Consider the following 19275-nt stretch of genomic DNA (forward strand, 5'->3'; position numbering starts at 1 on the left):
ACGTGTCGCCTGAACCGTTCGCCGCGGTACTTCTCCGCGCTCTTCGACCCACTGCATGAACCCTTGAATCTCCTCATTTTGTTCAGATCTGGGAAGATTGCAACTGTCGATGGTAAAGTAGTGTGTCGCTACTTTCTTCAAGTCTGGCTGCGTGTGTCAATCTGCCCATTGCTTTGTCTTCCAGTCCGGCCGCGTCCATCCCACCCGTCATCAAAAAACATACACTTCCATCAAACTCAATATCCTGACCTATTGAGCCGTGTTTTGAGCTTATATTGACTGCAATTTGGATCGCGTGTCACTGTTTTACCCACTCCTGCCTCTTTGACGCCCCTCCTAGCCTTCTTTGAGCTTCAATGCTGACCTCTGTCCCTCGGTCACAGCCTCTGGCATGGTGATCCCATCTGCTCAGGAACCCTCTTCTACCTCCACAATGTCCAACGGCTACCCTGCTTCGCCCGTCGCCTATGATACCCACGCTGATCGCGAAGTGGTAACTCAGCGCGAACGCAGCCCCTCCGAACCCATGGAATCCCATCCCGTCTCCGAGTCCTCCCCCGAGCCCGATGCCGCGGACGACTCATATGACGGCGCATCTGCTGATTCAGACGCGGAAGATGATGCGGCGGCAGACAACAGCGAGGATGATGCCAATTCCTACAGCCGTGAAAACTCTTCATCTCCTCATCCCGACCGCGGTTCCAAGCGGATATCGTCACCACAGAGTGAGACCGATCTGATAAGACAAAATCCCGATTTGTACGGACTTCGTCGAAGTGGTCGTGCTCGTACTACGCGCAATGTCGCCGACTCATCTGATTCAGATTCCGACGTTGTTGCGCCGCGTGCAAAGCGTCGGCGCAACGAAGCCTCTCACCAACCCTCCAAAGCCTCCCGATCCGTCACAGTGTCGTCGCTCTCGGAAACAGACAGTGATGAGTACGGCGGAAAAAGGGCCCGTGCTAGCAAGGCCAGAAGGCGACGTCTCCACCAAGATGACAGCAATGAACCTTCATTAAACGAGGTTCGCTTCTCAACCCGAACCGCTAAAAAGGTCTCAAACTATAACGAAGACGATGGCGAAGACGAGGCCATGTTTGAAGCAGACCCCGAAGACCTTCCACCCAACTACTGGGCGGAAAGCTACGCGGAGGATAACCGGCCTGCTGTCGACGTCGTTCTCAACCACCGCCTCAAGGAGGGCGTCGACCCTAAATCCCATGAGCTCGATCGCAACGACTTTGAATTTTGTATCAAGTGGCAGGACAAATCACATTACCATGCCACATGGGAAAGCAACGAAGATATGCCGAACTTCCGTAGCACGCGACGTGTGGACAACTACGTTCGGAAAGTGCTCAACGAAGATATTCGGTTGCAATATGATGGCGACGCTCCTCCAGAGGACCGTGAAAAATGGAACCTTGATCGTGAACGAGACGTCGAGGCCATTGAAGACTACAAAATGGTTGAGAGGGTCATTGGTGTGCGTGATGGTGAAGATGGCACCACGGAATACCTTGTCAAATGGAAACGTCTGCTCTATGACTCCTGTACTTGGGAGCCCGAGGACCTGATCAGTGAGATTGCGCAACCTGAGATCGACCGGTTCCTGGACCGCACCGCTCGTCAGCCTTTCTCCGACAAGAACGAGACAACTATCCCCACACGTAAACCCTTTGAGCCCATCCACGGCGGTACGCCCAGCTTTTTGCAAAATGGAGAGCTTAAGGATTTTCAAATCAAAGGCCTCAACTTCCTAGCCTTTAACTGGGTCAGGGGGCGAAATGTCGTCTTGGCCGATGAAATGGGTCTGGGTAAGACCGTCCAGACGGTCTCATTTATCAACTGGATGCGCCATGTCCGACGGCAGCAAGGACCTTTCATCGTCATCGTACCCTTATCCACCATGCCGGCTTGGGCTGACACATTTGATCACTGGACACCCGACCTCAACTATGTTGTATACAACGGTAGCGAAAAGGCGCGTTCCGTCCTCCGCGACTATGAACTGATGGTCGATGGAAACCCCAAACGACCCAAATTCCATGTCTTGTTGACTACTTACGAATATGCAATGAATGATTCACCTTTCCTCGGTCAATTCAAGTGGCAGTTCATGGCCGTTGATGAAGCACATCGTCTCAAGAACCGTGATTCGCAACTTTACATAAAGCTGTTCGAATGGAAGTGTCAGGCTCGTCTTTTGATTACTGGTACACCAATTCAGAACAACCTCGCTGAGCTATCCGCTTTGATGGACTTTTTGAACCCTGGTCTTATTGAAGTTGATGTTGACATGGATTTGAATTCCGAGGCAGCATCGCAAAAGCTCGCCGAGTTGACAGACGCTATCCAACCTTACATGCTGCGGCGTACCAAGTCTAAGGTCGAGTCTGACCTTCCTCCCAAGACTGAAAAGATCATTCGAGTGGAGCTTTCCGATGTGCAACTGGAATACTACAAAAACATCTTGACAAAAAATTATGCAGCGTTGAACGACGGGAACAAGGGAATGAAACAGTCTCTTTTGAACATCATGATGGAGTTGAAAAAGGCGAGCAACCATCCATTTATGTTCCCCAACGCAGAAGCAAAGATTTTGGAAGGCAGTAGTCGCCGAGAAGATATCCTTCGTGCCATGATCACTAGTAGTGGAAAGATGATGCTCCTTGACCAGCTCCTTCGCAAGTTAAGCGTTGATGGCCATCGTGTCTTGATCTTCTGCCAAATGGTTGGTATGCTCAACATTTTGAGTGAGTACATGGAGTACCGTGGTTACAAATACCAACGGCTTGATGGAACTATCCCATCTGCTGCTCGTCGGTTGGCAATTGAGCACTACAATGCTCCTGGTAGTACCGACTTTGCGTTCCTTCTCTCAACTCGTGCAGGTGGTCTTGGTATCAACCTTATGACCGCAGACACTGTTGTGTTGTTTGATTCTGATTGGAACCCCCAGGCTGATCTGCAAGCCATGGCACGAGCCCATCGTATCGGTCAGACCAGACCTGTCAGTGTCTACCGCCTTGTCTCAAAAGATACCATCGAAGAAGAAGTCATTGAACGAGCTCGCAACAAGCTTTTGCTCGAGTTCATCACTATTCAACGCGGTGTCACGGACAAGGAGGCCACGGATATGCAGAACAAGATGGCTCGCGTGGTTGCGGAGCCTAATTCCACAGACGATATCTCTCGGATCCTCAAGCGCCGTGGCCAGAAGATGTTTGAACAAACAGATAACCAGAAGAAGCTGGAGCAGCTTGATATCGACTCTGTTCTTGCGAACGCAGAACTGCACCAGACCGAAGAGGCAGAGCAAATCCAAGCCGATGGTGGTGAAGAGTTCTTGAAAGCGTTTGACTTCGTTGATATTAAAGTCGATGATCTCACCTGGGACGACATTATTCCCAAGGAACAGTTGGAGGAAATCAAGGCCGAAGAAAAGCGCAAGGATGATGATCATTACCTTGCTGAGGTCATTGAGCAAAATCGACCTCGTAAGCGTCATGCACCCACAGATACCCCGGATTCACGAGAGGAACGCAAGGCGAAGCGTCTCGCAAGGGCTCAAGTCCAAATCGACGATGGTGAAGATGAAAGTCCTTCTTTGGATCCTAAACGTCCCCTTGGAGAGAAAGAATACCGTGCACTCTCTCGTGCTTTCCTTCGCTTTGGAGATATGGATGACTCCGAGGACCTCATTCTTGAAGACGCTCGATTGCAAACTCGGGATCGGGCTACCGTTCGTGCCGCTCTTCGTGAAATTACCGACAAAGCCAATGCGCTTGTGCAAGCCAGCCTGGATCAATTGGACGCCTTGAAACAAGCGGGCAAAAACCCAACTAAAAAGGAACAAAAGGCCGTCTTGTTTGACCACCACGGCGTCAAGCGACTGAATGCATGGACTATTGTAGAGCGCCCCCCTGACATGCGCTTGATCCGGAGTATCACTAGCTCCTTGCCTGATTTTAGGACATTTCGTCTTCCCGAGGCTACCAAGCTGGCAGATTACAGTTGTCAGTGGGGTGCACGTGAAGACGGAATGCTGCTCGTCGGTATCGCACGCCACGGATTTGGTGCGTGGACTCAGATTCGCGACGACACTGAGCTTGGTCTTGGCGACAAGTTCTTCCTCGAAGAGCACCGAGTAGAGCGTAAGACGCAGCGCCTGCAGACCGAGGAGAAGGCAACTAAGTCACCCGGTGCTGTCCACCTTGTTAGGCGAGCTGAATATCTCATGTCAGTATTGAGAAACAAGTACAACAATAATGCCACCGCGAGGAGGGCCGTTGACAACCATCACCGCAATAACAAGCGAAACTCGCGCCTGTCCGGCAGCGGCAGTGTCTCTGCCTCGCCGGCGCCCTCAAGTTCTCGCAGGCCTGAGAATCCTCGCAAGGGTCACCGCGAATCTGACCGTCCACGGCCACGGCCGCATGGCGGCCGGGAAGGTGATCGTCACCATACTCCAAGCCATGAATCTCGTCCGAGATCCGGTATGGATATCGACCGCCCTCGTCACCGCCTTTCCGATGCCTCGAACGACGAGCTCCGTCGGCGTAGAGGGCACGAAAACGGTGGGTCGAACAAGGAGGATATGGCCTTCATGTTTTTCAAGCCTGTTGTTGGTACCCTCAAGCAAGTGTCAATGATCACCGCCAAGAATTACCCAAATAAGAATGAGAGGGCTCAAAAGCTCCGCCTCACTCTTGTGAAGATTGGTGAATTCATTGGCACTACTCTGGAGGGCTCGCAATCGATGCCCTCCTTGGAGCTCCGCTTATGGTAAGTTTTCATTATGGGCTCACTTATAGATCACTTTCTTACTCAGTTTTAGGGATCATGTTTCGCTCAATTACTGGCCCAACAAGGACGCAAGTGGAGCCAAGCTCCAGCTGATGTTCAACAAGGTCATGGAGGCAAGTAAAGCGAAGCCCTCCAATGGCACATCGACTTGAGCAATGGGCGCTGGTGTTCTTGGTTCACTTAAAACTCACTTTAGCACGGTTTCATGACATGCATGTTCAGCGTTTCTGGTTCCTAATTATCTATCATTTCGTTGATGACGTGATATTCAGCACTTTTATTTTTGATATCTGCTTTGCCTTTTTAAAATGTTCTTTGATTTCCACCTCACCATCTCGAACCACGGCTTTCTAACATTCTGCATTGGAGTCGAGGCCTCTGGACTCGCCGCCGTCCTCTTCCATTGCTTCATTATCAAAAAAATGAAAAAGTCCCTTTTTGCTTTTCTTTGAAGGTATATATGGATGCAACTTGTTGCATGGCATTGCGAATGGCGTCGAATTTCTTTGCGCAAGTCCAAAAGCACAGAAAGGAGAATTTTAGGCTCGAAATGAGCATGACCTACGCTCTTGGATGATCACTGCATGGCGTGTTTGGGGTCTTTGTTACTTTATTCTTTGTTTATTTATGCCAAGGAGTTTTACTGGACTTCCCGGTCTCGTCCCCTTGGCACTGGTTTGCTTTGATGCCTAGGCATACAGACCTTGACTCTTGTCGAGGCATCGGTCTGCCGAGGGCTTTTTTTCTTTTTTCTCGGCACATGTATCTTATGGAGTGGCTGCCACGGCGTCGACTGATTTTCTTTGTATCTGAGATCACTCAGTTGGGAGCGTGTTATCTGTGACATTTTTCTTCCGATTTCTGGTTCTAGAACCAAATGCAAGATCATCCAAGGCTTTGGCCGAAGAATGAATGACGTTTCTCTCCCGTATCTATAACATGTCTGAACATTTTGGCGCTGGAGTGACATTTCTACAAGTTGCTCCATCATCTTTATACATGCCTTCTCTTGAATGTTTCTCTACTGGTCTTTTACATTAGAGCGCAGCCGCACGGAAATCATGATTATTGACAGTATCATTGTGGTAACCAAGTGTAATAATGGGCCATTATGGAGCCTGCAGTAGGCCAACGAAAAAAGAGCTATTCATACATTCCGTCACAGGTCACTTTCCCGAGAATCAAAACTAAATAAAGAACGCATGCACCAACGCCATGCACGCCGGGATATGAGGGCAACGAAAACACAGCAAAAGAACAGCCCAGAGCCAAGCACAAGCATGGCCCAGGATAAGGATGAGAAAGAGACAAAAGAAAGATAAACCAGCCAACTAAGCACCCTCGACATGAGGAACCTCGGCTGCCTTAGCAAGCTGCTCCTGCTGACTCTGGAACTGCTGTTGCTGTCTCTGCAACTTCTCGAGACTAGTGGTGAGATGCGCAGGCGGGACAGAGCCGACCATAGCACTCAAAAGCCCAATCTCGGCATCAATGAGATCATCAAAGATGGCCTCTTTCTCGCGCCATGCTGCCTCGCGCTGTGGCCGTAGTACCTCCCACTCAGCCTGCAATTGAGCAGTTTCTTTCCCGGCCCACGCAATCTGGCGCCGAAGTAGACGGTACAGGTCGCGTGGGGGAAGAGCGAGTTCATATTCATCGAAATCAAGCTCGGGTCCAAATTCCGGCATGGAGTTTTCTTCTAGCTCGTGCTCCGTTAGTGGTGGGATGATCACTGGTGCTTCGACGTGGTGTGGTTCGTGCTCTGTGCCTGGCTCCCGGGGCTGTGTGAGCTTCAGGCGGATGCGCTGCAGCTTGGACGCTGGTGTGCCGGTTGTGCTGGGAGCGCCGACTTTTGCGATTGCGTCGTTGGGACGCATGGTGTCTGTTTCGTGGACGGAGCGCATGTGCTTGGTTAGGGCATCGGAGCGGGTGAAGTTGCGGTCACATTCTGCGGTTTGGGTGCGGTTAGTATTGTGTCCCTTTACACCATTGGGGGTTGACTGTGGGACTTAGACGTACCTGGGAGAGTGCAGTAGAAGGGTTTCTCGCGGGTGTGGCTTCTCATGTGTGCGCGTAATGCGTAGGCGCTGGCGTGTGTTTGACCTTTGCGAGTACAGTCGGTCCACTCGCAGGAGTACCGTTTCTGTCGGCTCCCGATGTGCTCATTGTGGAGGTGAGACACCAACCCATCCATGTTGCCGAGGTCACCAGCAGCGCATCCGTCCCAGCGGCAGATGGTGACTTGGTCGGTGCTTTGTCCACTATAATCATCTTCTTGATTGGTCCCTAGGAGAGCAAGGAGGCTAGGAGAGTTGGGGATGTCGGCGGAGCTGTCGGAGGAGATTGAGGCTGTCGGGGATGGGGGTGGGTGGTTCTCATCACAAACTGAGGATTGAGGTGTGTGTCGGTCTCTATTGATCAAGGGAGGATTGGTGCGACGCCGTTTCGAGGGCGGCATGTTTGACATCGAGGGCGAGTGCGCGCGACTGTCTTCATGGTCTGATCCCTCAATAGAGCCCACGGAGGACAGGGGAGAGCCCGGAGAGTCTCGTGAAGCCATTGCAATGGACTGTTCAAATAAGAGACGTGACAACAAATATATCGATCCAGGTTACTGACTGCTTTGAACGAGATGATCGCGGCGATGCGAGACGCTATGTCATCACGTGTTACGATCACGTAAGCTCCCCGGAGTGTGAATCCACACTCTCCCCTCCCTTTTCCCTTCTTCCCTTTCTCTTTATACCTCCATTGAGCCTTTTTTTTTGACATGGACGTTGACATTGATGATTGTTTAGGGTTATCAAATATGTCATAGGATCCTAGCATCTTATATTGGTTCACGTTTAATATCACAACTCTTCACACTCACCGGTAAGCTTGCCTTTGTGTCCTTGTACTATGACACTGCCTACCTGATGAACAAACCCCGAAGAATTCTGCAATGCTGACAGTCTCCATGTTTGAAAGCATGTGAGATTGTATGTTGACTCTTCTACACTTGATCTGATTTGAGCAATAATCCATTGTCATCACGAACGTCTACAAGCTAGAATCTGTAGCTAACAGAACAAAGTATAGAAACCCCTTAGTACCGAGCACCAGCAACAACATTACTCTTCAAGATAGCATCAATCTCAGCCAGTTCTGCATCACTCAATACCTGTGTACCACTCATATTCTCAATCACCTTATCCTTCGTAGTACCACCGGGAATAGGAATAATAGTAGGCATACCGGGCCGGCCACTCTGGCTGCGCACCCAAGCAAGTGCGATCTGGGCCGGCGCAGCACCCTTGCGGTTCGCTAATTCCTTGACCTCATTGATGAGCTTAAGGTTCTGCTGGAAGTTCTCTTCCTTGAATCGGGACATATGGTGACGGATGTCACCTTCGGGAATATCCGCCAGCGAGCTCACAGCTCCAGTCAGGACACCACGCCCGAGAGGCGAGTAGGCGACAATGGGGATGTCGAGCTCTGCACAAGTTTTGGCGACGTCGTTCTCTAGAATGTCGGTCGACCACATCGACATCTCGACCTCAACGGCTGCAATCGGGTGCACCTTGTGTCTTTTAAAAGTTAGGTTGAAGCTGGTTCAAAGTAGAAAGAGAGAAACATACGCTCGGCGGATCGTCCCGGCATCAACCTCACTCAATCCAATTCCACCAATCTTCCCTTCCTTAACGTATTGTGCGAGGACGTCGATAGTCTGCTCGACAGGGACCTGCGGGTCCTGACGTGCGCATTCGAAAATGTCAATCTTCTTCTTGCCGTCGAGCAGACGCAGACACTCGTCCACACTGCGACGGATATTCTCTTCTGAGCCATCTGGGATGAGAACTCCCTTCTTTAGTCCGCCCTTGATGCTGAGAACGACTTTCTCTGCGTTCTCTGGGTACTTGGTGAAATACTTGTTGAGCAAGTGCAGGGAGTTGTACTCCGGAGTACCGTAAAGCTCGCCACCATTCCAGAAATTGGCACCCAGCTCAAGAGTAGTGTTGAGTGTTTCAAAGCACACTTCTTGGGCTGGAGGTTGCGGTCTCCATGTCATGCCTGGTATAATTAGCATGGTTTCATTGATGTTGGAATTTGAAGAGAATGCGCACCCATGGTGCCATAGCCGGTAGGACCGACTTCTTTTCCTACAAGAAAAGGCATTTTCGTTATTTTTGAAAGGTAATTGAGAAGTGGTATTGTGTTTGGAGATGGAGAATGTTGATGGAGTGATTGGAATGGTGGGCCGAGGGTCCTTTTTATGGTTGTCAAGCCCCGCCACTTGTGAATAATAGATCGGGGGACTTTACGACCGAAAGCCGTGAAGAATTATATCTCGGTTTGTTTAAGCTCCACTTTCTTCAGATCACCTTCGGCATCCGGACGCTGATAGTTTTTCAGTATACTGCTAAAACGGAGTTTTGCTCGGAAAACGAGAACGGAGTTAAGGGAGATAACGTTCTGCGGATTAATCAAGCTTTTGTCCGACTTCACTTAACAGCTTCTATACATTGTGCGATTGTAAGACAGAAATAATTGTTAAAGGAGAAACTGTATTGATTTGATGTCTTATTTGAATGGGAACACGCTTGAGAGCTCATGGCTTCTGTAAAAACATTGTCTGTCAGTATACACCACAATTCTAAATGACGATTCAGCCAGACACGACTAGTTCTACTCCTATTTCAAGTGTCTAGCTTGATTATTTCTGTTTGATAAGTTTAGCGAATATCAATAGCCCGTGAACGGCAAGGCCAATATCATCACGAAAGCATACCTCACTTGCCACCTGCATTATCAGCGAGTCGTGCATTCCTCACTCGCCAAATGACCTGGGAGTAAGATGATCGAATCATCTCCTGTATTCCCCGCGGGAAAGCTCTCAAACATCCAGCTAGCCATAACCTCTTAGGTAAAAAGACTTGATCACTTTTCTGATACACAATTTGCTCAACAACAGCTTCAGCAACTACCTCCGGACTCATAACAGGCTGAGAAAAATGGGATTGGTATTGAGTAAACCCTTTGATCAAAGAGGTCTGGACCCAAAGTGGATGGATGATACTAGTTGAATTGTTTGAGTAAAATCATTGCCAGTTGAAGCGTCTGTAAGGACTTACCTTGTTTTAATGCCTGGCGCATTGTACCAATGCTTTAGCTCTTGCCCGAGTCCTTCGTGGAAAGCCAGTGCACTGGCCTTCGTGCAACAGTACGCCATCATTTCGGCCACCGTCACAAAGCTTGCAGCACTTGCGACGGTAATGATGTGACCTCGATTCATCTGTATCATGGATGGCAGGAACTCCTTCACAAGGAAGAAGTGCGACAAGGTGTTCACCTCGAAAGTCTCACGGATCTCCCGTTCATCGTTTTCAAGCAGTGATCCACGATTGAAGACGCCTGCAGCATTCACAAGAGCCGTAGGATCTCCATATAAATGACGGATTTCAGAGGCAACCCTGGCGACATCCTTTGTTGATGTTATATCTGTCTTGTAGAAGGCAATGCCGGTAGAAAGCTGAAATTCAGGCGCTTTGATGTCGAGAATTAAAACCCGGGCTTTCTCGCGTGCAAGTTGCTCAGATATGTGTTGGCCAATACCACCGCTGCCACCGGTAACAATGACAATTTCATTTCCCAGATTGCGTGTTCCACCCAGCGTGCTACTTTTTCGCAAATGCCGACTGGAAAGCTTGGATCGCCAGTAAAAGAGTATCGAGCAACCAATGACAACACCAGCAATAGTTTTCAAGGATAGAGATTGTACACGGTCGATAATAGTGCCAAAGCTATAGGCCGACGACATGATGTGAGGTTTGCTGCCGTAGTAAGGACCTGTGTAAACATTTGCCTGACACGAAACTTGGCGGAGCGCGCTTTTGCTTTAAATGTCTTCGCTTGGATTGTCTTGGCTCTAAATTTCCTTGAATCGGAATGTCATATGTGGCTACAGGGCTCACATTAGCGTTGTGAGACCACGTACCATCGATGCACTGTGATGGTCTGTGGCACACTCATAAACTTGTCTCTCTTATCTCGAATCCAAATAGGCGTGCAAGCTACCCAATCCCGGTGCAGGAATATAGTGCACAGGTCACCGTGGACCGGGCTTTTGTAGATGCGACCCTACTAATTTAGTATAGCTAGCTAGCGTTGGTTCATTAATTATTGTCATCGCCTGAATTTCCCACCCATGGCTCTATCAGCCAAAAGGTAAGTTGTCCAGCTCTCGCCCCTCACGAACCACTTGTACTACCCCCAGGGTCGATCACTTCTCTTGGCATGTTGATCATCACCTATATCCTAGACGATATAATAGAACTAAGGGGAAGCGCGCCTCAGATTTAATATTGCTTTTGAAATCAGATATGACCTGTTACTTTATTCTATGTGTCGCATCTACTAGAAAGTCGGGCGACAATTGAATAACTATGTGTATACCATCTTTTTCTACGCCTCCCAAAGTCTTTTCATCGGTTTTATTGTTATTACTTATTTTGAATGGTTACTAACATTTTCTATCCATACTCCTAGCTAGATAATATCACTAGTTATCAGCTGTCCACAAACCTGTTAGACGGGATGCTCACATCCGCCGAGTTACAGCCTTACAGTCAGCATACACAAACGCCAAAGAACTCAAGCCCAAAATATGCACCGGTAGAGTCAAACAATTGCATGGAATATAATAGTACAACTATTAAAACAAACTCATTTGATACCCAATCTCTCGCGTTCTCACATTTCCCATCAATCATCCAATCCATGTGCTTACAATCCATTCATAAACTCATCCAAACCAATCTCATCCGAACTATCAATTGCATTCCCAACCCGATGCTTCAACTCCCGATAAACCGCATCAAACAAGATTGGCAAGTCCTCAGAGGTAAGTTTCCGATTCTTATCCCAGCCCTGCCCAATCTGGACATTCGCAATGGGTTTGTCGCTACTCGCCTGGTGCTTGACGGTATGCGTAAAACCGGCGCCATTACTACCATAGGTGGGTGTGTAGCTTATCGAGCTCTCATATGTGATGTGGGTTGTTGGTGTTGCTTTCATGTTTTCGGCTTGCCCGTGTTTGGCCTCCACGCTTGCTGTTGGTCTACTGGAGGGCGAGGGGTCTGCCAGTCCCAAACCTTGGAAGACTTCATGGACGTATTTCTCTGTGTCAGGGATCAGGCGCTGTTGTTTGTCAGTGAAATTTTCCCTATGGTCAGTGGAAAGGGTGGCTAACTGGTGATCGGGTTTCAATTTCGGTTGCTTCGCCCTTTTCTTGGCGAATGGGCTGGCCGTGGACTGCGGAAGTTGCTAGCAGTGCTAGCACTAATACGGAATGCCATGGTCTTGAGATGATATGCGACATTTTGTTGTATAGGTGTGGTGAGGCTGTTGTTTGAGATGGGATTCCGTCGCTGATAATGGGAAAAGTTGATCACAGGTGTCAACAATCATAACAAGATTGATCGGCGATTCGTAGACTTGTCATACTTTAAGAGAAACAGCAGAAATTACCGAAATGCCTGTTTGGTCGATTGGAATGGAGCTTATCCAACAGTCTTGAATGGAAACCAATGTTTATATGTTGACTGCACTTTATTTTTCGTGGGGTTTTTCGTACATCAGTTCCATTCGACTTGAATTTTTTTTTTATATAACTATGAAAAATATATCCTAGAACTGTTGCTTCCCAAGACCCTTTTGTGATGACTAGCAGAAGCGGGCATCAGACTTGTCCTTCCCTGCGCGAATCTAGGGGCAAGTACCCTGTATTGGTCCCCACTAATGACACCAGACATTCCAGTGAAGAACATCCTGCAAATAAAGTACGTTCTTGTTGAATCATAATGATTCTAATCTAGTCTCCCTGGAATGAGGGAGTGATACTGTCCCATGCTTGCATGCTCTTTTGTCTCAACCTTGTCCCCTATGCAACTTCTGTTCCTCGGGATTATTTCTCCATAGATTCTCAACTATGATGAAAGCTATTAGGAGTTGAAGTTTATACATTTGAGTTGAGATCCAGAATCAATTAAACCTGACACTGAGATGCCTTCGTGCCTCTATACACCATCACCAAAGCGATACGAGTTCATCCATCTCTATAACAAGACGTTAGCTGTCAAGTACCCCTATATTTCGCCTGTTTAACGAGACTTACCTTGTCGTAAGGCTTGGACGAGTCACAGAACCGAAGATCAGTCGCGAGACGAATGACATTGTCAGGATCGTTGTTGATAGTTGAGGCATGAATCTGGACACAGCATTATAAGCCTCATAACTTCACAAGAGAAAAGGAAGAACGGACCATGTGTGGCTTGTGCAATACAACATCGCCAGCTTCATAAGCCGAGACCAACCAACGCCGGCCATGTTCCTTTGCAAAACCAACCGGGAACTCAGAGAGCAAACCCGTAGACATCATGTTTGTATTGAAAGCCGACTTGGCCTCTTCATCAGAAAGTCCAGCATCCTTCGCCTTCTTGAAGAAAGCCTGTTCAAGTTCGACTCCAAGTGTATCACCTATATCCCAATTAGCATGACCCTCCAACCCAGAAATTCACTCAACATACCATCCTCCAAATAAATCAACCCACCACCATTAATCTTAATATCCCCCATCGGAACCCAAGCAGTAACACTGGTCGGTTCCCCATACCTCAAAAAGATCTGATCATAATGCACGCCAATAGGTTTCGATCCAGGAATATTATTCCTCAAAAGCGTCCTGCGCAAATTAAGCGTATCATCCCCCCACCCAGTAAGCCTCGCAACAAAATCATAAAGCGCAGGATGACGACAGAATTTCTCCGCATACCAATCCTGATAGTGAGCATCTAGGGCGAGATCCACAAACGCCGCCGCCCGATCACCACCAGGCTTACCATTCCCGCCGACATGTCCGGCTCCAATACCGGGGTAGTCGAGATGGCTTTTTGCCGGGTCGAAAATGCCTTCCACCGGTGCGGTTTTGGGTTTCAGAACGCCTGTTGATTCTAGTGAGGTGAAATAGGATTCGCGGGCGGATAGCACGTCTTCGCGTGGGAGGACTTGTTTTAGGAAGAGGTAGCCGTCTGCTTCGTAGCGGGCGCGCAGTTCGGCGAGGGGGAGGCTTGGGGATGAGGGGCGGAGGAGGGTTGCGTTTGCTTGGGTCAAGGGGCCGTCGTTGACGGAAAGGTTCTCTGCTTGGAGGCCGACCATTTTGGCTTGATTGAGGGTTTGATTTCACGGAGGTTTGATTGTTGGCTGGGATTTTGACTGGGGTTGCGCTGCTTTCTTATATCTTGTCTTGGGTGCCATGGCGGGGTATGCTCTAGGATGGATATCCAACCAGGTAACACATAAATCGATGCTGACCTGATGTTCCCTCATTCATTTGTTATTTTGAAGCCATGGTATGACTGCATAGTTGTCATCGTGGAGCTGTTGGATCAAAGAAGTAATTTTTTCCGCGATTGTGGCGGGGATCTGTACTGCTTTTGACAGAATGTGGAGAGACGTGGAGAACGGCCAATGCAGATCCGCGGGGAAATTTGCTGTTTCTATATTGATTTCTCTCCATCTCCATTTGTGTTAAGCGATGTTGGCATTGAAGAGCCATTGAGATATTCATAACTCCATATGCATACTGCATAGATATGTATTTATGTTTCCAGTACAATTCTATATCAACAACACTGCGGATGCAAAAGGATATGAGATTGGATATTCAGATTCTTTCCAAGGCATCTATTAGCATCAAACTTTGGGGCACCCACGATGTACAAGAATCATAGGGTATAACCTACTCCTTCTCAGCAGCCAGATGAACTGCCAAAATCGCATTTCCACTAATGCTGCCCCCAGGGCCATTTCCATAAACCTTTTCACCAAACAACCGCAACTGATTTGGCATAGAAAGATCTCCATAATGCTCAACGACATCATCCTCCCGAATAGCCAAAGCAATATCACTCCAGGAAGAACCAGAAACATGAGCACGAAAGCCAAACTCAACACACTCGCTCAGCTTGGATGAAGACCACCAATCCGGCAATATATCAGGCTTGGGCTCAAGCAATTTCAGAAATCGGATCAATCCATTACTCCCGTCTTCACCGTGACTGTAGATGCCGTCGAAATCGACGAACCCTCCGTACATATATGCCTGCTCCATCCGTAGGCGGTAGACGTCGATAAGGAGCATGAAGACGTCTTTCTCTGGTCGGTTGTGGAGCCACTACTTTGCACGTAGTTTGTGGAAAGGCTTTTTGATGGTGGGTTCTAGACTGCCGTTGTAGATACCGAGCAGAGCGGGCTGCTTTTTGGCACGCGTTTCTCAACGGGTGGGCCGGTGAATGCAAATATCTTGTTATTGAGTCTGCACGTTTTCTTGTGCTCTTTGAAATCTTCTTCTTGGCATTTGCGGGAGCAATAGAGGATTTCTGGCGACTTGCAGTGACCGCAGTGTTTCAGGACCCCGGTTGTTGTCTCATATTTGTCGCATGTATGACAAACTCTTGCGATGAATGGACAGTCGATCATTCTCGAGTCTGGGCTCGGTGGTGTGAGCGGCGATTTGGAGGTTGAGACTGTTTATCGAGGTTAGTCGAGTGAGATTTCTGGTGAAAGTGATTATCGTGGTACCTACGAGACATTGGTGTTTCTCAATGCGAATTAGTATGACCCATGAAGTATCGATAAAAAGAGAGATAGCAAAAATGGTATCTGGAGATTATGAAAGAGATAGAGAACGACCACGGGTCCTTCTACTTCAAATATCTCCAAAGGTAGGTTCTCCCAGTTGAGATACCATGGCAACCCCCATTAGGACAACAGCAATTTGGAAAAGTCCTATATGAGTATATCTCCAAGCCCAGCTCTAAACAATAAAATCTTCAGCCGCAATTCCAACTCTCATCTCAGCCATTGCCGAATTAGCAACACCAACAGTATCAATAGTCGGCTTATGACTCGGCATCCTGGTCCTCCAAACCTCCATTAAAATAGGATAATAACGTCCATAGCGCAGAAAAAAAGTGAACTTATATGTACCAGAAAGATTGTTGCCAACACCTGCAGACATTGATGCTTTCTCCACGCCGTTCAGACATGCGTTGCATCTCTATACTTCCGATGTTGCAGTTTGTAAGGATGTGTTAGTCGACTCCATATGCATGTTGAACAAGCTGCATTAGTTCCATGCATTATCAGACATAATCTATAAATTGAAGACCTCGCACACCAGTTGTTTTGCTGAGTTTTAATTACAGGCGCTCAAATGCAGATAAATGCCTGTTGTAATATGTGAGATAATGCGAATAATCCAGCTCTAGAATGCAATCCACTTTTCCAGATCTATGCATCATCTTTCCAATCACTCAATTCCCACCCCTTGACTCCATCATGAATATCCAACCTTAACGTCGTGAATTTAATCTCCTCGTACATGACCGCAGCCGCAGCTCTAGCCTGAGCATGCCAAGGTCCTTTCCCACCAAGTCTAGCATCATTCCTGGAGCGCCAGATGCCTGCAAAGTACATGTCAGCATTTCACCCATACAAAACATATAACCAATGAATAATAGAAAGAACACTCACAAGTCGCCAAATTCCTCCTATTTTCATTTTTCGCACCGAACCAATATTTCAGCAATCCCCCACTAGCAATGGCTTCACGGTGAGAATGCGCATCAAGCGCATAGAGGCGATCATTATCGATATCCGGTAACAGAATCGATCGAAAGATAACAACATAGTACGATCCAGCTGTCCAGTTATGTTCTTCGGTCTCCGAAAACGCTTTCACCAAACCGAAGACTTCAGTCCAGTTGAAGGATTCTGTGTATGGCGCTGTGGCATAATCGTTGCGTATTGGTTTGAGGTAAGATAGCGCCAATGAAAAGAGGCGGTCTTGTCTTTCTAGGCCTGATATGTCGAGGAGATGAGCTGGGTGATTGTATGGGGAGGCGATTAGGTGGGTTGATGGCTCTTTGTTGACGTTTGGTTGAAGTTGGAGTGAGGCTGCTGCTTCAAAGCGCAGTGGGTCGAATTCTGTAGTTATTGTGCTGTGATGGTGGAGATGGGTGAGGCTTGGTACTGGGCTTTTAGGCGGAATTGGGACGGTGGTTGATTCCGCGATGGTTAGGGCCATGGTTGGCGATGGGGAGAAGAGGCTATGTTTGAAAATTTGAAGGTCTAGAGATTCGAGATATAGAGGGAATTGAGAATATTATATATAAAGTCATCAATGGCATCAATTTCTAGAAAAAGAAATTCCTATATAATTTCACCGCTACCATGGGGCAAAGGATCTTGTACCACATTCCATGGTGATTGCGAAACAGAAGCACGCAATTATGGCAAATTGGGCTTCAATTTACACTTTTTTTGCCCTATACGCACTGCTGTATACACCCCTGCATATGAATTCGGGATAAAGTCTTGCCCCGACGAGGATTACTCTTTGTCAAAGGATCATCCACGTGTCGTCGGTGAGCCCTAAACCGTTGGCAAATGTGATCCTTATAGATCTCGGGGGCGACTTTCCCCCATATTTTCGATCTTGGCAATCACACCTTCACACTATTATTTATCTGAACAGGAACATGAAATTATTAAAGTTATTGATTTTTTTCCCTATCGAAAGGTTTTTTGAGGTTATGTAGCCATGCTCGGCGACAAGTTGAAACTAATTGTACAATCGGGATGGTATCACGTAAATCATGGCGCTCAGACCTCCTGATATCCTTCTGAAACTCCGTCAAAATGCAGGTATCCGATGAAAGCAATAAAAATGAGGGAAAACAGAACTGATCTACTGCTTGGGAGGGGGACCCATCTTGCCCTCGCCAGTATCGACCTTCTTCTTGGGTGGAAGAGCGGGAACCTTGAATCCACCATTCTCTCCCGGGTTGTTGGTAGCCTGAGTGAAAGTACCAGACTTGAACCAGCGATTCTCCTCAGCTTCACGCTTGCGCTTGAGCTCAGCTTGCGCCTTGGGATCAGCGAGCTCCAGACCTTGGACGGGAGTGAAGGCGATGGTACTGGAGGTACCCGCTGCGCCAGCCTGAGATCCAATTCCGGAGGCGCGGAGACCACGAGCCTGGAGGACGCTGGCGGTGCCACTAGCGCCCGGAGCGAAGTGGGCCACAGATGCGTTGCCACTAGCTGGTGTAGTGGTGCCCCAACCCTTGTTGTTTTTGCTGAGTTTGGCCCGAGTACGCTTGTCGATCTGAGTGGCGCGGATGCGGCCGTCGTTCTGTTGTCCAAGCATACCCAGTCCAACGGTTCCAGATCCCGTGCCGTATCCAACCTCTGATTCCTCCTTACCGAATGCAACGCGGTTCTGCGCCTTGCGCATTTCGGTCATAGTTGTAGCCTCCTTCTCCTTGCGGGCACGCCATCCACCGCGCTTGCGAGAGGGCTTATCGTCCGGAGCGGGGAGGGCCTTGGTACCGGAGTTCGGGTTGGCCTCGGTCAGCTTGTCCATTTTGGTGTAAATTAGTTCGCGCAATTCTCGGCCGTAAGATCCGTCTTTGGACTGTTCAGCGACATCGACGCGGGTGGCAAGCACCATCTTGGCAGCGAGGGCGCGAATACCCTTGGTTCTCAGGTCCATGGGAACATTTTCAAAGATGGGGGAGTGGTAGAGATATCCCTTCGCGCGGACACCGTGGTTGGTCGCAAAGCCTGTTCCCTCCGATCGACCGGAGCCAATGGCGCCCAGGTTGCAAGCGGGGATAGTCGAGAGTTGCCTCAAGCCTCCGACTGAGTTAAGGAACTGCGCAGCGGTTTCGGGTCCGATCAGAGCTGCCAGATTCGGGGCGGTTTCGTTCATGCGCGACTGTATGCTTTCTGTAAGGGCGATGCGCTCACGGTCGAGTTTCAGGATCCGCTCGCAGGTACGGATAACTTTCTGCAGCTCAGCGTCGGTCATCTCCCGGCCTCGCGTGGTGGTTCCCTCCACCGCGACAACCATCAGGGACGGTCCATCGAGAACGGTCTTGAGTGGAGCGCCAACCAAGTTGTCTGAGGTGTTGGCCAAGGTTTTGATATCGCTGAGAGGACCGTTCAGGAGGATGGCGACTGTCTTCGCATACTTAATGGGAGTGGTAACGAGGGTCTCGAGCTCGGGAAAGCGAATAGAGTAATGATCGCGCAGGACTTTGTGAAGGCGGTTCAACTCATCGGCAGTAGAGATAGAACGGTCAAAGTCGTTGGATTCGCCGCCGACTTGAGTGTTGCCAGCATCCTCGATCTCGTCAATTTCACCAGTGGCTTCGGACTCTTCAAGGAAATCATCTTCGAGCTGGGCTGCATCATCGTCGTCACGCAGGTCCGCCATGAGCTCATCGAGCGCAGACATGATGATGGCTTCTGTGGAGGAAACTTCGGGAGAGGCGCTTTCAGATTGGTTGCCAGACTTTTCACTAGATGTTTCGTTGGATGGCTCGTCAGGAGTTTGTGCAAATGCAGTGAAATCAAGCTGGT

The 19275-nt window shown here is 48.7% G+C and overlaps 9 protein-coding genes across 9 annotated transcripts; 1 reads left to right on the top strand and 8 right to left on the bottom strand.

The window, feature by feature from the left end:
- Positions 1-433: 433 nt before the first annotated feature.
- N7529_007752 (chromatin-remodeling ATPase CHD1) lies at positions 434-4961 on the top strand (the record flags this gene model as incomplete). Its single annotated transcript, XM_057243279.1, has 2 exons — positions 434-4788; positions 4841-4961. 2 exons carry the CDS (start codon positions 434-436, stop codon positions 4959-4961), a joined length of 4476 nt encoding a protein of 1491 aa, XP_057094817.1.
- Positions 4962-6140: 1179 nt separating this feature from the next.
- Positions 6141-7369, bottom strand: N7529_007753 (C2H2-type zinc finger protein; the record flags this gene model as incomplete). The annotated part of the gene is made up of 2 exons (XM_057243280.1): positions 6141-6757; positions 6829-7369. The coding sequence occupies 2 exons, from the start codon at positions 7367-7369 to the stop codon at positions 6141-6143; spliced, it is 1158 nt and encodes a 385-aa protein (XP_057094818.1).
- Positions 7370-7897: 528 nt separating this feature from the next.
- Positions 7898-8967, bottom strand: N7529_007754 (aldo/keto reductase family protein; the record flags this gene model as incomplete). Its single annotated transcript, XM_057243281.1, has 3 exons — positions 7898-8378; positions 8430-8862; positions 8916-8967. The coding sequence occupies 3 exons, from the start codon at positions 8965-8967 to the stop codon at positions 7898-7900; spliced, it is 966 nt and encodes a 321-aa protein (XP_057094819.1).
- Positions 8968-9581: 614 nt separating this feature from the next.
- Positions 9582-10609, bottom strand: N7529_007755 (uncharacterized protein; the record flags this gene model as incomplete). The annotated part of the gene is made up of 2 exons (XM_057243282.1): positions 9582-9867; positions 9924-10609. The coding sequence occupies 2 exons, from the start codon at positions 10607-10609 to the stop codon at positions 9582-9584; spliced, it is 972 nt and encodes a 323-aa protein (XP_057094820.1).
- Positions 10610-11574: 965 nt separating this feature from the next.
- On the bottom strand, positions 11575-12169 carry N7529_007756 (uncharacterized protein; the record flags this gene model as incomplete). Its single annotated transcript, XM_057243283.1, has 2 exons — positions 11575-11988; positions 12041-12169. 2 exons carry the CDS (start codon positions 12167-12169, stop codon positions 11575-11577), a joined length of 543 nt encoding a protein of 180 aa, XP_057094821.1.
- Positions 12170-12866: 697 nt separating this feature from the next.
- N7529_007757 (uncharacterized protein) lies at positions 12867-14004 on the bottom strand (the record flags this gene model as incomplete). The annotated part of the gene is made up of 4 exons (XM_057243284.1): positions 12867-12905; positions 12965-13057; positions 13112-13326; positions 13377-14004. The coding sequence occupies 4 exons, from the start codon at positions 14002-14004 to the stop codon at positions 12867-12869; spliced, it is 975 nt and encodes a 324-aa protein (XP_057094822.1).
- A 583-nt stretch (positions 14005-14587) lies between these two features.
- Positions 14588-15440, bottom strand: N7529_007758 (zinc finger MYND domain-containing protein; the record flags this gene model as incomplete). Its single annotated transcript, XM_057243285.1, has 3 exons — positions 14588-15022; positions 15088-15374; positions 15434-15440. 3 exons carry the CDS (start codon positions 15438-15440, stop codon positions 14588-14590), a joined length of 729 nt encoding a protein of 242 aa, XP_057094823.1.
- Positions 15441-16140: 700 nt separating this feature from the next.
- N7529_007759 (uncharacterized protein) lies at positions 16141-16936 on the bottom strand (the record flags this gene model as incomplete). The annotated part of the gene is made up of 2 exons (XM_057243286.1): positions 16141-16313; positions 16384-16936. The coding sequence occupies 2 exons, from the start codon at positions 16934-16936 to the stop codon at positions 16141-16143; spliced, it is 726 nt and encodes a 241-aa protein (XP_057094824.1).
- Positions 16937-17599: 663 nt separating this feature from the next.
- On the bottom strand, positions 17600-19150 carry N7529_007760 (U4/U6-U5 snRNP complex subunit PRP31; the record flags this gene model as incomplete). Its single annotated transcript, XM_057243287.1, has 1 exon — positions 17600-19150. One exon carries the CDS (start codon positions 19148-19150, stop codon positions 17600-17602), a length of 1551 nt encoding a protein of 516 aa, XP_057094825.1.
- Positions 19151-19275: the final 125 nt, after the last annotated feature.

Source organism: Penicillium soppii, assembly GCF_028829465.1.
Source record: "Penicillium soppii strain IBT 18220 chromosome Unknown utg000006l, whole genome shotgun sequence".
Taxonomy (NCBI): Eukaryota; Fungi; Ascomycota; class Eurotiomycetes; order Eurotiales; family Aspergillaceae; genus Penicillium; species Penicillium soppii.